General features: G+C 45.7%; 1 protein-coding gene across 3 annotated transcripts; it reads left to right on the top strand.

Annotated features, from left to right (window-relative positions):
• Positions 1-254: 254 nt before the first annotated feature.
• On the top strand, positions 255-13,959 carry LOC119435090 (uncharacterized). Of its 3 annotated transcripts, none has more exons than XM_037702045.2 (5): positions 272-613; positions 2,569-2,668; positions 9,791-9,986; positions 10,758-10,895; positions 13,802-13,959. In XM_037702045.2, the coding sequence occupies exons 1-5, from the start codon at positions 474-476 to the stop codon at positions 13,942-13,944; spliced, it is 717 nt and encodes a 238-aa protein (XP_037557973.2). In that variant the 5' UTR covers positions 272-473; the 3' UTR covers positions 13,945-13,959. The 3 variants fall into 3 exon arrangements, with proteins under 3 accessions (XP_037557974.2, XP_037557973.2, XP_037557972.2); XM_037702044.2 differs by having other exon boundaries at positions 285-613; positions 13,799-13,959; XM_037702046.2 differs by lacking the exon at positions 10,758-10,895 and having other exon boundaries at positions 255-613; positions 13,799-13,959.
• Positions 13,960-14,069: the final 110 nt, after the last annotated feature.

The raw sequence follows: 14,069 nt of genomic DNA, 5'->3' as shown, positions 1-14,069 counted from the left end.
AGTGTGCAGTAGTGAGCTTGCTATAAAGACGAATGGATTAGTCGTCATCGTTGTGGCTGCAACGACAAATTTACTGATACTACAGCTAATAAGTGTACTGGCTGGCCTTCAGAGCTATTTCTGACTTGCTTGTGGCAAATTGAGTCCTTGGGGGCAGTAAAAGTAACTTGACGTTTTTTACATTTTCCCGGCCCTAGACAAACTGAAAAATCGGATGTTGACTGTATGTATTGAGGCCGGACGCCAGCTGCAGCACTACTACTTTGGTCGAACTTCTGTAAAACTCTTTAAGGGTGCACAAATAGCCTTAACACCTCTGGCCCATAATTATAACCTAAATTTCTTTTCTAGTAATTTCGGACACTGAGCATGGCCTATTGCTTTTGTATAACCAAAGCCACTTTTATTGGTTATCCGTGGACAGATCATGCAGTAGCAACTTATTCGTAGAACAGTTTTGCCAGTTGGGTTTAATGTTAATAACCCTGTTCATTCCTCACATGTTAGACCTTTTTACACATTTGTCTGTCAAAATTCTTTCTTCAGACGACTCTGGTCCAAGCCGTTACAGCAGAAGAGAACCTGACCCACTCCTTGACTCCAGAGACTCGAGGTAATAGAACGAGTGCAAATAACTTGCAATAATTTGAACTTGCATTATTAAAAATTACGGTTAATACAAACAATACTTAAGACTTTAATCTGCTTACAATGTTTTTATTGCATTTTAGAGTCTCAACGTTTTAGGGCAATTGAAACTTTTTGACATCCTAGAGTCTAAAACATGGAAAGTACTGATTCATAAGGCATGATTACCCAAAGTGTGTGCCAGCATTTGATATTCATGTGAATGTAAACATTCACCACTGTGAAATAGTGCCACTGAACAAGCTGGATGTTTCGTAGCTGGGATACTTTAAGGTACAATTGCATTCAATATTAGCAGCAACACCAGTGCCCCTGCTCGGAGGAGCACCAAAAATGCACGTCAGCTCTGACATACGAAAAATTTGCCCAATAACTATCTGTAATTGGAACAGTGCTTAGTTCTGGATTTTATTTAAATTTTTTTTAGTATGTTGCGCTGCTGTGTAGTCTTGGGGCACCTTTTATCGGCACCAGTGTTGCGACTCATATGGAACATGATTGTACATGCAATGCAAGTGGCACCCTCTCCCTTCGACAACCATGGAACTACTACTCACTATTTTACATTATTTAATGGGCAAATCTGTTTACTGTTGTAACCACTTATTATGCTTTGTGCTTTATTTTATTTGACATCGGATAATTATGTAGTTATGGTTTTTAGGTGTTCGAAGTAGCACGAGTCAACAGTACTTTTTTTTAAATGCGTTAGCCTTTCTAGTCTCCATTCTAACTTTGCTGCCTAGTTGCAGTGCATTACAGTATGCACAGAAGCACGCCCGGCCAGACATTGAAAACGTTTTTTTCAGAACTAGCACATCGCTGAGGGGATGTAATATGAAAACTGGGCACAGGGGGCAGCATAGATGTGGGGAAGAATGGGAAGGCATCCATCCGTGAACGGGTGGAAATAGACGGCACATTGTAATAGAGGAGAAGGCACCAACTGCTGAGTGCTACTCCTTTAAAGGGCAACTCCGGCATTTTTGTAACCATTTAAGGATATTGTCATTTTCAAATGGCATTGATAATCCTGTCACCACGAGGGTAGTTCACTTTGCTTAGAAACTCATCAGTAATTTTAAATAATCAATAAACGAGATCCTGAAACCGAAATGGGTAGCTGGTTCATGAGACGTCGCAATGGGTCGATGGCGTCAGATCCTATACTACCGTAATGTAAACATGCTAACGCCAAAAATGCAAAACTGATAAAGTCTTCTGACGACATGGGGAGCTTTTACAGCTCTTTCGAACTAGACCGACAATTTCAGCGACGAATTCAATGACAGTATGAGCGCTGAAGGATCGCCGCTTGCTTTTGACCAGCCGCCGCTATGGGAGGCAGCTGACGTGCTCAAGCTCTAAGCATTGTGGTGTGGCAAGATGAAGAGAAGCGCCTGTTATCACGTCTGTCAAAATGATGATTGTGGGCGTCGTCTCGTAGCAAAAGGAGCCAGTTTTGTCGTTTCTAGGCGAAGTAAAAGTGTAGTCTCCGACGTCACACACACAGGGTGGCCCATAAAAAGTCATACATTCATGGGCATGAGTCAGGAACACGCAACCAATTTTTAACATTAATTTTCAGCAAAACTAAATTTCTTGCAGCCATATTATTTGGCATAGATAATCAGAGTCGAAAGGAGAAGGTATATTCAAAAATATATAGTGGGCATTGAGAAATCACGACAGTTGTCCTTTAAGTAACCTGTAAAAACAGTCTTACGGCGTTTATCTGGTTAGGCATTAAAAATTCTTGTTGTTTGTCTGGTGAAGCTAAAGATTATGCAAGTAAAAAAAAAAAGTTAGTTTCAACAGTTGTTCTTAATGCCGTTCATGTTCGAACCTTTAGAATTGCCATTTTTCCATGTGTTAAAGCAAGCTGTATTTATCTCTGTGTTGGGGATCTTTCTACCGCAGGACGGGTACAAGCCGGGATGGACGCGGGGGCGGACGGTCACGTTCCGTTTCGCCCAATCGCGGTTACGAGCGAAGGAGGCCGCCAGCTAGGAGCACCAAGGTGGCTGCTGTTTGAACTTGCTTGTGAACAAGTAGGGCAGTAGGGCTTCGGGCAGTCCATGGTAGTCGCCATTTGGCTGTTACACATGAAATGGAGTTCTCTGTCAATCAGTCTTGGGGATATCACTTTCAGTGGACTCTCATCTGCTAACCAGTGGGCAAAACGCCTGTCACTCCAGTGTGGCATTGTGCCATGTGCCAGGTAACACGAAAGTAAAGCTGTTGCTAAGAGTGATTGACAGAGAATACAGCCCACAGTTGTGTGAGCCATATAGTTGCACTTAGCTAAGCTTTCACTTAGAATGGGCTAAGTGAGTAAGATTACTGCAGGGGAGTCATATTAATGGCTCCAACTGCAAGGGGATCGACACTGCTAAAATAAAGCATAGATTCGATTGTTCGGGGCCCCTTTGATACAATTCTATAGTGAATTCTGCCATACCTGATGGTGCCACAGCATCACTCCCCTCCTCCTCTTGTTGCCAAATTGGATGCTGCAGCAGCTTGCCAACTATTCCGCAGAAATTGCTTGCGCACCATGCATCTTGTACAAGCTGTAAAAAAAAATGAGCATGTACTTTTTAATTCTAGCTTGCTTCGTTTCTGCAACTTTCAAGTGTATGTCATGAGTGCGATTCTACAGTGCGTGTAAGCAATTTGGAAACAGCTGTATGTGGCCAGCCTGTGCTACCCACCGTTTTATTAGGCTGTATTCTTGAATCCAAAAAAAGTTACAAGGTGCCTGTGCACGTTAAGCACTGCACTTTATTTAAAAATTAAGTAGCTCAAGTCAATTTTGCACAGGCAGCCAGGGCAAAGAAATGAAAGTCAACTGTATTAGTAATTGTTTTGCAAAAAAATATTATATTTCTTATTTGAAGTTGATTCTGTCCTCTTCTTAGCTGTCTATACAATAAACATTGTTTCGAAGTAGCACGTACAATGAAAGCAAGAAAAAAAGATTCAGTCAGTGTCTGCAACTACAGTAGAACCTCGTTCACACGTTTTGAAAAAAAAATGCACAATGCGAAATAACTAAAAAAATTGACAGACTCAACTGTAGTTGACATCTACATATTGTGGAGCGTTGCGCGAATCGTTGCAGCACGTGGCAGGAGGAGACACTGACACAAGTCGTACTCGTGTGGGCATCGGCGACACGATATGCGTTTTGTTGTTTTCCTATTGAGCAGTGTTTTAAAGGGGCCCTGAACAACCCCTCGGGCTTTGTGAAATAACATAGTCCGCGGGTAGCATACGCTGCTGTGAACATCTCAGCCAAGTTCTGCTTTCGTACGCGGTTCGGGGAGCTCGCAAGCGGAGCGCAAAGTCACCTTTTTCTCAAACACTCTCATTTCAAAAACCCCATGATCCTCGCTCTTTTCTGTGCGCTTTATTTCGTCATAAAGCGCACTCCAATACGCGGCTGCTATTGGTCATTGCTGTCGGCTACACCGCGGCCGCCACGAGGTGCTGCCCCGGGTCCAGTGGCTAAGCTCAATGTGTCTCTCTGAGGACAGCCGCGTTTGGCTTACGTTTAGCGCGGCGTAGGCATCGAATCAAAAATTTGAACTGCGCTCCACGGTGATGTCTCGGACATCACGGTGACGTCTCCGCCGTAGCCTTCGCAGTGCAAGGCTTTGGAGGAGGAAGGGGAGCGCAGTGGAGGCCGTGCTTGATTGTTGATAACTCCGCTTCTGCTGAACACATTGAAGTACTTTTTGCAACAAAGTGATTCTGAAATAGTCTATTTTCACTTCAAATGTCTTTCTCCACTTCGATAAAAAGTGGTTCAGGGCCCCTTTAAGATGGTGATGGGAACCAAAACCAAATAGAGCCGGTGGGCAGTGCCAGATGCCACCGGAGTGAAATGGGACGCTCACATCGCACTGCCTGCAAGCAAGGAACGGCAGTGCATCTGGGTATCGCCTACTTAAAGTGTGTACAGTTAAACCTGCCCATAATGAACCTCCATATAATGAATTCCTGGCTAGAACGAAGTTTTTCGATTCTCCGCCGTTACTCCATAGAAGCACATGTATTTGAGACCTCTACGTAATGAAGTGGCAGCGGGAGACCCCCCCCTCGAAATAACAAATTTTCCCCGCCAACAACCTACAGATTTCGCCCCAAATTTTGTCACTCTTGCGCGAGCAGCAACCGGAAGCACCTTCTCCACCGCGACGGAATGCGAAGCAGCGGCGGCGCGCTTGGCACGCTCGAATTCACGGTGACTGTGAGGCGAAATCGAGCGTGCATGTGCGTGCGTGCGTGCGTGCACAAGGCGGGCCTGCATCCCTCGACCCGGCGATCTTGCCGCCGCGAGCGTGACCTTTCCCCCTCCCTTCATTCAAGCTTGAGCCCGCCGCGTGCTGCAGCTGGCCTAGCCCGCCAAGCCGGCACTCTCCTTTTCCAGTTGATGTTGCCGAACGAAAAGAGAGAAAGAAATGTTTATTGTTTGCCGAAAGAAAAAAGCTTTTTTTTCAAAAAATTGGTCAAAATTTCCTGCGCGTTAGAATAGAGTACGGCCCTAAATTTGTGCTACCATATCGCCATCAGCATTTCAATATGGCCGCTTCCTATGCACTTCAAGCCTAGCTCCCGTAGCTTCGACCATGTGCTGTAGTCCGTGTGCTTAGGCATCAGTCTACCAGTTCAGTTAAACAGCGAATGTTTACAAGTTTATACGGCCGATAAAACCTATCCTTACTTCGTATAGCTGTCTGCTAATTTGCTGTTGCAATCGATGCTTCGCCTTTCGGGTGAAACTGGGACTTTTTATGTTCATCGCAACTTTAGTGTATTGGTAGTATATTTTGAGCAATAGTTGTATTTCCATATGAAAGCATGATGTGCGCAGTACTGTAAAGGATTTTTTTTCCTCCCTTTTGGTCACGGAAAACGGGTGCGTGTTACAATCGAGGGCACGTTAGAATCGAGTAAATACGGTAAGCGTTTTTTTTTTTTTTCGAATTTTTGTGCCGAATCTGCATATAATGAAATCCTCTTTATAACGAAGTTTTTCGGTAATTTGTCACTTTCGTTATATCCAGGTTTAACTAGTGCACTTCCGACGGCATGATGCTCCCTGCGCTGTAAAACAGTTAGGTGAAGATTGTGGGTTCTTGGTGTCTCACAGGAGACCAACCACCGCGGGTTTGAGCTTAGCGAGCCACAGGGCCGCGTCAGCCGTCGCCTCCAGCACCGCTCGCGCGCGAGCTCAGAGGCCGCAAGGGGCTACCGAGCGACGCACGCAAAAACACAGTAAAGCCCTGAGTTGACGGAAACTGTTTACTGAAACCGTCGGCACCAGCACTGCACAAACGCCCGCACGGAGGGGAGCCAAAGGGGTCCCGCACTGGGGCGAAAATACAATAACAGGCGCCTATAGCACGTCGCGGCGAGAGCACAGGCTCAAGCTAGGACACGCCGCTAGGAAAAGTCCCGGCGGCTATGCTACTTGCTCTGGCGATAACCAATGGGTCAACTCGCGAGAGCACGGGCAATATCCTTCGGCTTAGGCTTTCGGCAAGTGCGGCTCGGCGAGGTACGACCTCGCGCGAGCACTAATGGCACCGCTCGTCGGCTTAGCGTCGGGAAAGGATCAGCACAAAGTACGCGCTCCCCGCACGGGCAAAGGCACCGTGCGCGAGCTCAGTCCTAGTCACAAAGGTGTCGGCGGACGAGAGGAAAGCATGAACGTACCGTGCGCTGGTCCCGGAGAGAAGTCCACGCTTCCCCGCTAGCAGCCCACAACCGGCCGCGTCGTGACGTCAGCGCTCCGCCCTCACCGCAAACCGCCTAAAGCCCCTTGATGTTAGAAAGTAGCGACACGCTTTGATCTACGCCGCAACACCCTCGCCGGCGCGGTCAACCTCCTCTTTTTCTCCCCCTCTTTCGCGGAGGGAGCGCATCCGCCACGCTGAATGGCTGCGGCGCTCGAGACTACCCCGTCAGGTGACCCTGACGTCACGAAAACGGCGCGAAACTTGCTTTCGCGCCGCCTTTAGTTTCTCCCGCTCGCCACGAGCAGTCCAAGTGGTGGTCGACCTGCCGCTCCGAACGTGTGTTTCCCAAGTTTTTCCATCCTTTCGTAGGAATCTGAGATTCGTTCTCCGTGGAAATGCCTTGCTGCTGCGCGGTTCAATGCAGCAGCAGGCCAGAGAAAGGGCAAGCCTTATTTTATATCCCCCGAGGTGAACGGAATGTCGTGCGTCGGAAGCAGTGGCTCCATAACATCGGGAGAAGGGATTTCGTCCCTTCTAAGCACGCCGTTCTTTGCGAGGTGAATGTTGCAGCTTTCCTCATATTTGTGGATGAAGTTGCATGGAGATTTTAATGCTCTTCGCATAGCCGGACTCTTCGTTCAGTTTAATACAGAGCACCGATAACTGTGCATATAGTTTTTTTTTTAAAGTGAGTCGGCTGAAATTTTCGTTGACTCTTCGAGCCGTGACAAAGCTTTGTGTTTTCGCGCGTGCGTTAGTTTTCAAATGTATGTAATTTGTGAGTTAATGCCTGTAACTCATATTTTGTCGTTGTGTGCGTGTGTGTGCGTGTTTGTGTATGTGCGTGCTTGTGTGCGTGTATGTGTGTGCATGTATGTGTGTGCATGTATGTGTGTTCATGTATGTGTGTTCATGTATGTGTGTTCATGTATGTGTGTTCATGTATGTGTGTTCATGTCTGTGTGTGCGCCTGATACTTGTGAAGCCAAGGAACTATTTTACTCTTATTGCGTGCTTATTGTCTCTTTGCAAAGTTTCAATACTGCGAGCATTTTTTTTTCTTTATGTACTTTATGTTGCGAAGGCATGAACCGCAATATATAGGTAGATAAGTGGTATTATGTATTATTCGCGCATGCTCATTAAGTACAAGCCACGCGCTTCTGATAATCTCCCTCAATTCTGATAAACTTGACATCTTGAAGTCTGTAAGTTAATTATCAAGTGCCAGTCTTAGCAGTTTCCGTGTAAGCAATCAGCCTTTTTTTTTTTTTTTTTTTGAGAGAGAGACTTAGGTTACTCCCAGATGTAACCTAAGTCTCATGGAATGTAATTTCTCGTCGTTTCATAGTGACGGAATACAGGTGCGTGTGTAAAGTTCTATGTTGGCTGTTTCGCAAACACAGCACGTATTTCGCACAGTGGCATTGGTACAAAGGCTTTTGGCCCACTCATTTTGGCGAATTCACTTTAAGTAAACTATCACATTTCTTCTTGGTTACCTTCTCTGAGCCTTTTAAGAGCGAAGATAGTGAACCAAATTCTCGTTTATACTCTACGCTGCTTATATTGTATGCACCCAATACACCTCCGCGTTACGGACAACCCAAGTGGCGACGTAGAGGTAAACAGCTCAGCCACTGCTTGGTACCAAGTTTTTTCGGAGCGCTTCCGCTTGTATTTATCGAAGCGTCCTAAAAGAATGGCACGACGTTCTATCGGAAACGTACTTTCGTCATGACAGTTTCACAAGGGATAAATTCCCATACAACGCTTGAAAGGGCCGAATAAACAAGCGCGCGCATTGATTCTAATGCGGCTGCAGCGAGCCACTGGAGGGTTCAGCGCCGCGCCGGCCCGGTGAGGGGGAGAAATCCGAGGAGAATTGAGGAGGAAAGCGCGCGCGTGGGGGAGAGTGTCGCTACTTTCTAACATCAAGGGGCTTTAAAACCGCCGCGTGCGCAGCGCCACCGCGGGAACCGGTTAGGCGGCGCGGGCGGAGAAGGAGGCCAGCGGGGAACGATGGCGAGGGATGGCAGAGCAGTGAAGCCCGATTGCCGGCGCAACCCTCAATCCCCACAAGATGCTTATCGCAATAGGGTTGGCGGCGATAACTGTGAATGCGGCATGCGACGACCGGGAGGAAATTTGCTGATACCGGAATAAGAAACTGAGTATTGCAGTGAAGCTGCCGCGGTGGGCAGCTACTCTACTCGATCGCGTGTGCCTGACGCATTGTCTTGTTTACATGGAATCTAGTGGCCGGAAAACGTATCATACGATCACAGTTTGTCTACGTACTGAACGTTGGTGCCGAAAAATTGTGTTTCCCGGGAATGTAAAATAAAAATATCCATAACTCTAATGCGTCTTTTTTTTTTTTTTTCGATTGCAAACGTTGGCGCCAAGATATTGTACATAACGGGATTGCATCAACGAGGTTCTACTGTATTTGAAAAAGAGCCCACATGCTTATAATATGTCTTTCGTAATCCTATAACATTTTTATTATGTTGGCTTGATGAATATTGATATCATTTTCTTTTATCCTTGGGGGAGATATTGCGGTGCTCCTGGCTATTTTACCATTTTAGTTACAGTTACTGGGCACTGTTGTCATGAAGACGCTGTGCTGTTTCTGTAACACAGAAATATTTTATGACTCTTGCATTGAGTGGGAGCAACACGTGTGCAGTAGTATAGATAGAGGGCTCAATGCAAAATGTTGCTTTCGAAAGGCAAGTGAATACATTACAAAAGACACACATATATATTGATGGCCTTGACAATGATGCCAGAAAAATGACACTGTTACCATTTGCTGGAAGTGACACAGAACTCCGAAGATTCTTGGCCTGGTCCGGCACACCTGCTTGTTGCTTTGCGCGTAGAGCACATGTTGTTGCGGCAAGTCCAAGGCACTTGCATTATTTTGACACGGGACCCCTGTATGCCATGTACTGCCTGAGCCATGTACTGCCGCGTACTGCCCAGTCTTGTTATCTACTCTGTGGTCTACTCTTCAAAAGGTGTCACCTAACTGGTAATTAAGCCATTATAACTAAAGCATTTGGTCAGCTTAATTAGAAAAAACACGGCTGCTGTGACACATTGGGCATACAGGTATGTGTGTGAGCAGAATAGTCTGCATGCCTCCATGTCATATTGCAGCTGTATTCAGTGCTAGAAAACGTCGCCACTATAGCATGGTCACAGTTTTTTGGTTCTGGAAGCATCTTCATCATTTTGATGTGCACAAGAGAGCATTGTACTTACTTTTCTTGATTTGACGTCTTGTATTATGTCAGCTCACTGTAAAACTGATGAGCCGATTGTGTTAAGCAGCGGCATTAGTGTGTGATGGTATCCCATTTGCACTCACGCCCCAATGGCAGGAGGTATCCAAGCGCGGCGAGGGAGATGGGAAACCTGAAACGGATGACATCAGGGAAGGCGGATCAGGGGGCAGCCGTGGTTCATCTCCACGACGTGCCCGTGAGAAGGCGCCAGCAACCAAAACTAGCCGCAGTAGTAGCCAGGACGAAGCTGCCGAGAGACCTGACCAGTCACCTGATACCAGCATGCCTGAAGGTGGGTGCAGCAAGCTATCTGTCTGGATGCTTGTCTCTTAAGCTGCTGCATATTATTGGAACCTAAATTGTGTCTTCCAGAATACAGCATGGTGCACTCATTTCTCAGTTTTTGCATTGCTCAGTACCTTACGCTCAGTTCTAGTTGTGTGCATAGTGTGCAATGAGGGTTAGGCAGCCGAAAGGAATTTTTGCCAATACAGCAGGCCAGTTAACTTTTCAGGCACTCAAATAGGCAACCGAAAAACGTCTTACCTTCACTTTGATGCTGTGGTTGTGTATGTTGTGGATCTGATGATATAAATATTTTCTGAGGTCCCAAGAAATCCGTATCATCGATTTTCTGTTCTTTGCGGTGTGCGCAACAAAGCTCTGAGCTCGTGTGATCACTGTGATCGAATGAAATGCTTCTGGTGGTATTTTGGTAGGAACACCACATTGCACGGGTGCTTGCCATACCAGTGCACCCAGCACCGCAGAGCAAATAGTTGGTATCGGAGACTGGGCCCGACCAGCTGGTTCTTCAAGCCAGCTGGTTTTGACATTTAGTTGCCAGGAGCATCATCTTTTTTGGTTTGCACTTGAAATACATTTTGTCCCTTGGCTTTTTAATTAAGTGATTCATTAATTAAACATTTAATTAAGTAGTTAAGATAACTTTGCTCTCACAGCCAGCCTCCTGTGTTTTTGTGTGCTGCTGTGTGGAATGCGGTCGCATTGAGGCCCCACCCCCGCCGTGATCCCTTGTTTTACTCTGGTGTGCTGCTCGCAGCGGCAGTCCCTAAGGTGGCGGTGGCATCCCCCGTGAGCGAGGAGAGTGGCGGGGAGTCACCCACCAAGGCTGAGATCTCTGACAGCAGCAAGCACATGGTGCTCGTCGAGGAGTGCAAGTCTGAGGATGACAATGAGGGTCTGTCTCGCTGGTGCTGCCACTTGTCCCCCCTGTCCACACTCCTTCTCTCGTCTGTAGGGTCCTATAGCACAAAGCACCCTTTTTTCGACCCTCGCGAGATGACTACTTTCCTTATGCGCTTCGCTTGGGCATGAAATGGGTATTCTGCATAGTGATCTCAAAATTTTGCAACTACTGGTAAACATGAATGTGTCAGATATCCCCGGTGTCTGCTTTGACATCTCTTGTTCTGCATGGCAGCAGCTACTTTTCTTGATTTAATTAAATTCAGGTCCGTTTATCAGTCAGGAACAAGTCCTAGGTTTAAAGCTGCATGCTTGTGGCTGTGTAATGTTGCATGTAAAATTTTTTTGTGGCAGTAGAATTTACAATTTTCTTTTGCTTACTGCTGCAATCTCGATGGCGACACTCGTGGCTGTGCATACAACTTTCGAGTCTGGAAGCATTTTCTGACCAGAAGCTGCACTTCAAATCGAGGTCATAATTCTGCATGACAAATAAAGACACTGGTGTCCCTTCTTTCAGAGCTAACTGCTAGTGCTTGGTTGCATGTCTACATAGAGCTTAACCAATTTTCCCGTAATAAAAACTATTAATGAGTTCTATTGCTCAGCCAAATAAAATGTGCTGCCAGATTCTTGTGCAGATTAAAAACTCATTGAGAGGGACAGAGTTCATGGTAAATGGCTGATGATGTCGTTAAATGGAGCTCAGAATAATGTAACACTGAAAAATGTGAAACAACACTCTGTAAAGGTTGTCAGGCCTGCATACCTGTCACAGGTGCTCCAGTCTGTGTCCCCCCTTAATCGTTGCTAAATAGTTCTGCTTTTCATCAGGAATTACTTTTTGCCATGATCAAGGCTATTGCACTTTCGAGTGCATGCAGTTTGGCTTGCATGCCTCCTACATGCTTTCTATCCTGCTCTCCTTTTGATGCCCTTGTGGATTATATTTTCCACTTGCTTGTTGTCTTTCTTTTCTTACACTAGTCAACATCTGGCAAGTGCCTCCACCCCCATCATTCCTTCATTGTTGCAGTCTTTGAAACGCTTGAAAGTCCTTGATATTCACAATGCTATTTTCAAGGCCTTGAAAGCCCGAAGTTTCGGTGCTATAACAAAGTCAGTGACGTCCAAAAGCTGAGCCAATGCTAACCGTTTAAAAGCCTTGTGGTTGGTGGTGGTTTGTGCACTTCACCTTTTTCGAGTACCTTTATGATTTGTGTGCAGTTAAACGAAGTTAGCATGTTGATTTTTTTTATGGCTTTTAACATCTCAAAGCAACACATAAACTACAATTGATGCCTTAGTTAAAGGTTGTGATTACCGTATTTTCACGGGTGTAACCCGTCCTTGCATATAAACCGCACCCCTAACTTTGAACTCCACGAAAAAGAAAAAAATAACCTCGCGTATAACCCGCACGTGTATCCGAAAAAATGAGGACTAGGAAGTTACAACTACGTGCAGTCATCATTTCGTTTTCAAAACAAATTTATTTCAAAACGACTGCCGCAACGTTGTCAGTGCTGTCGTCCGATTCACTGCCAGCCATCCGAGGCTTCATCGACGCTCTCAAAAACGGAATCGTCTTTGGAACCATCTCGCAGCAGCTCTGTTGCCGATTTCTTCAGCAGCGGCTATGATCTTCAGTTTCTCTTTCACTGTGAAAGACTGCCGCCGAGGCACACTCATGATGCCTAAACAAGGTTGGCCAACTGTGCAAACTGGGCTTACGAGAAACAGCACCTGACTCATGCGAGAAGCATCTAACCAGACTATGGATGTGGATCTGACTATAACCTGTGTTGGTCTCTTATTGGCATAACACACGTCGATGTCCATAAGCATGTGGACAACGCGGACTCTGCACGGCAGGCCGCGCGTTGCCTTGAAGCCGACCCCCACCCCCCTCCCTTCACGAATCTTCGTAGATAACCCGTACCCCCACTTTTTAAGCATTTTTTTCCAATTCTTGGTGCGGGTTATATGCAAGAAAATACGGTATTTTTGACCATCTAGGTTTCTTTTCTTGTTTCTAGTTGTAGTCGAGAATGTTTTGTTTTTGAGCGTCCAAACATAACATTGCTTTACTCATTCAGAATGCTTCGATAGGGCTTTCAATGTTCTTGAAAAGCATTAAATATCTTCGGTAAAAATTGCTAGAAACCTTGGAAAAGAAAAATGTCTCTACGCATTGGCATGTACATTATTTGAGAGGTCTGTTAAATTTTGCTGACAATGACTATCACCGAATTTTAATGATCTTATAGAAACTGCTTTCTTTTGCTTCCATGTTTCACTGTGTGTCACTACCATAACTCTCAGTAAATAGTATTTCCAGTTTCTGTGCACCTGAAACTACCTGGGTAGAGAGAGAAACATGCTTTAATGTGATGCTGGAGATGTTACCCTGGCTTTTCGCCTGATATGCTACTCCAGGTGCTGGGTGATGATTATGATATATACAGCGATAAACATTTAGCAGTACATACAGTCACACACATACATATTACACCATTTACAAAGTTTCGTTAAGGTTTGTGGCCCACAAGAATGTTACGAGCGCTTTCGTGGCGCATAACGCACCGGTGGTGCTTTGCCATGGGCCGAGAATATGCCGCATTTCCAAGCTCGAGTCCTGTTTAAGGGGTAATGCCGCCTTTAAAGACTTCAAAGAACACTGAACACCCGGGTAGTGTATTATTGGGAAACTGCATTAAACATTTTTCACGCTTTTCTTTTTTTGTCTTGAATGACCACTGCATGTCTAGGTAAGTTCAGCGATGAACCATGAAAAAGCAGCTCCTTGAAAATTGGTTGTTGGTCCTTTTAAGAAGCTATGTGTCTGATACCATTTGCAAGCTTTGTGATGTGGGAAGTACTTGCGTTTTTCAGAAGGACAGGAAGCAAAAGCTGGTCCTGCAGACACTTACAGCGACTGGAGTGATGACGACGATGATGACATCCTCACAAGGGGCGAGCAGGCAGCGGTGAGCATCTTGCAAGTTGCTCTGCGTGAAAGAGATACTAAAGGCGTGTAATAAGTGCAAGTGTATCAGCAGATTGACACTTTTGCAATAGCAAAGTGGCCACTCTTCTTGGGAGAGGATGCTTGGTAACGAGGAGAATTAGTGCAACAAAAATGCACGCGGGATGAAAATACAGA

Source organism: Dermacentor silvarum, unplaced genomic scaffold (genome assembly GCF_013339745.2).
Source record: "Dermacentor silvarum isolate Dsil-2018 unplaced genomic scaffold, BIME_Dsil_1.4 Seq44, whole genome shotgun sequence".
In the NCBI taxonomy this organism is placed as follows: domain Eukaryota; kingdom Metazoa; phylum Arthropoda; class Arachnida; order Ixodida; family Ixodidae; genus Dermacentor; species Dermacentor silvarum.
Note: the sequence above shows the minus strand (reverse complement) of the source record. Positions and strands in the feature narration are given on the sequence as shown.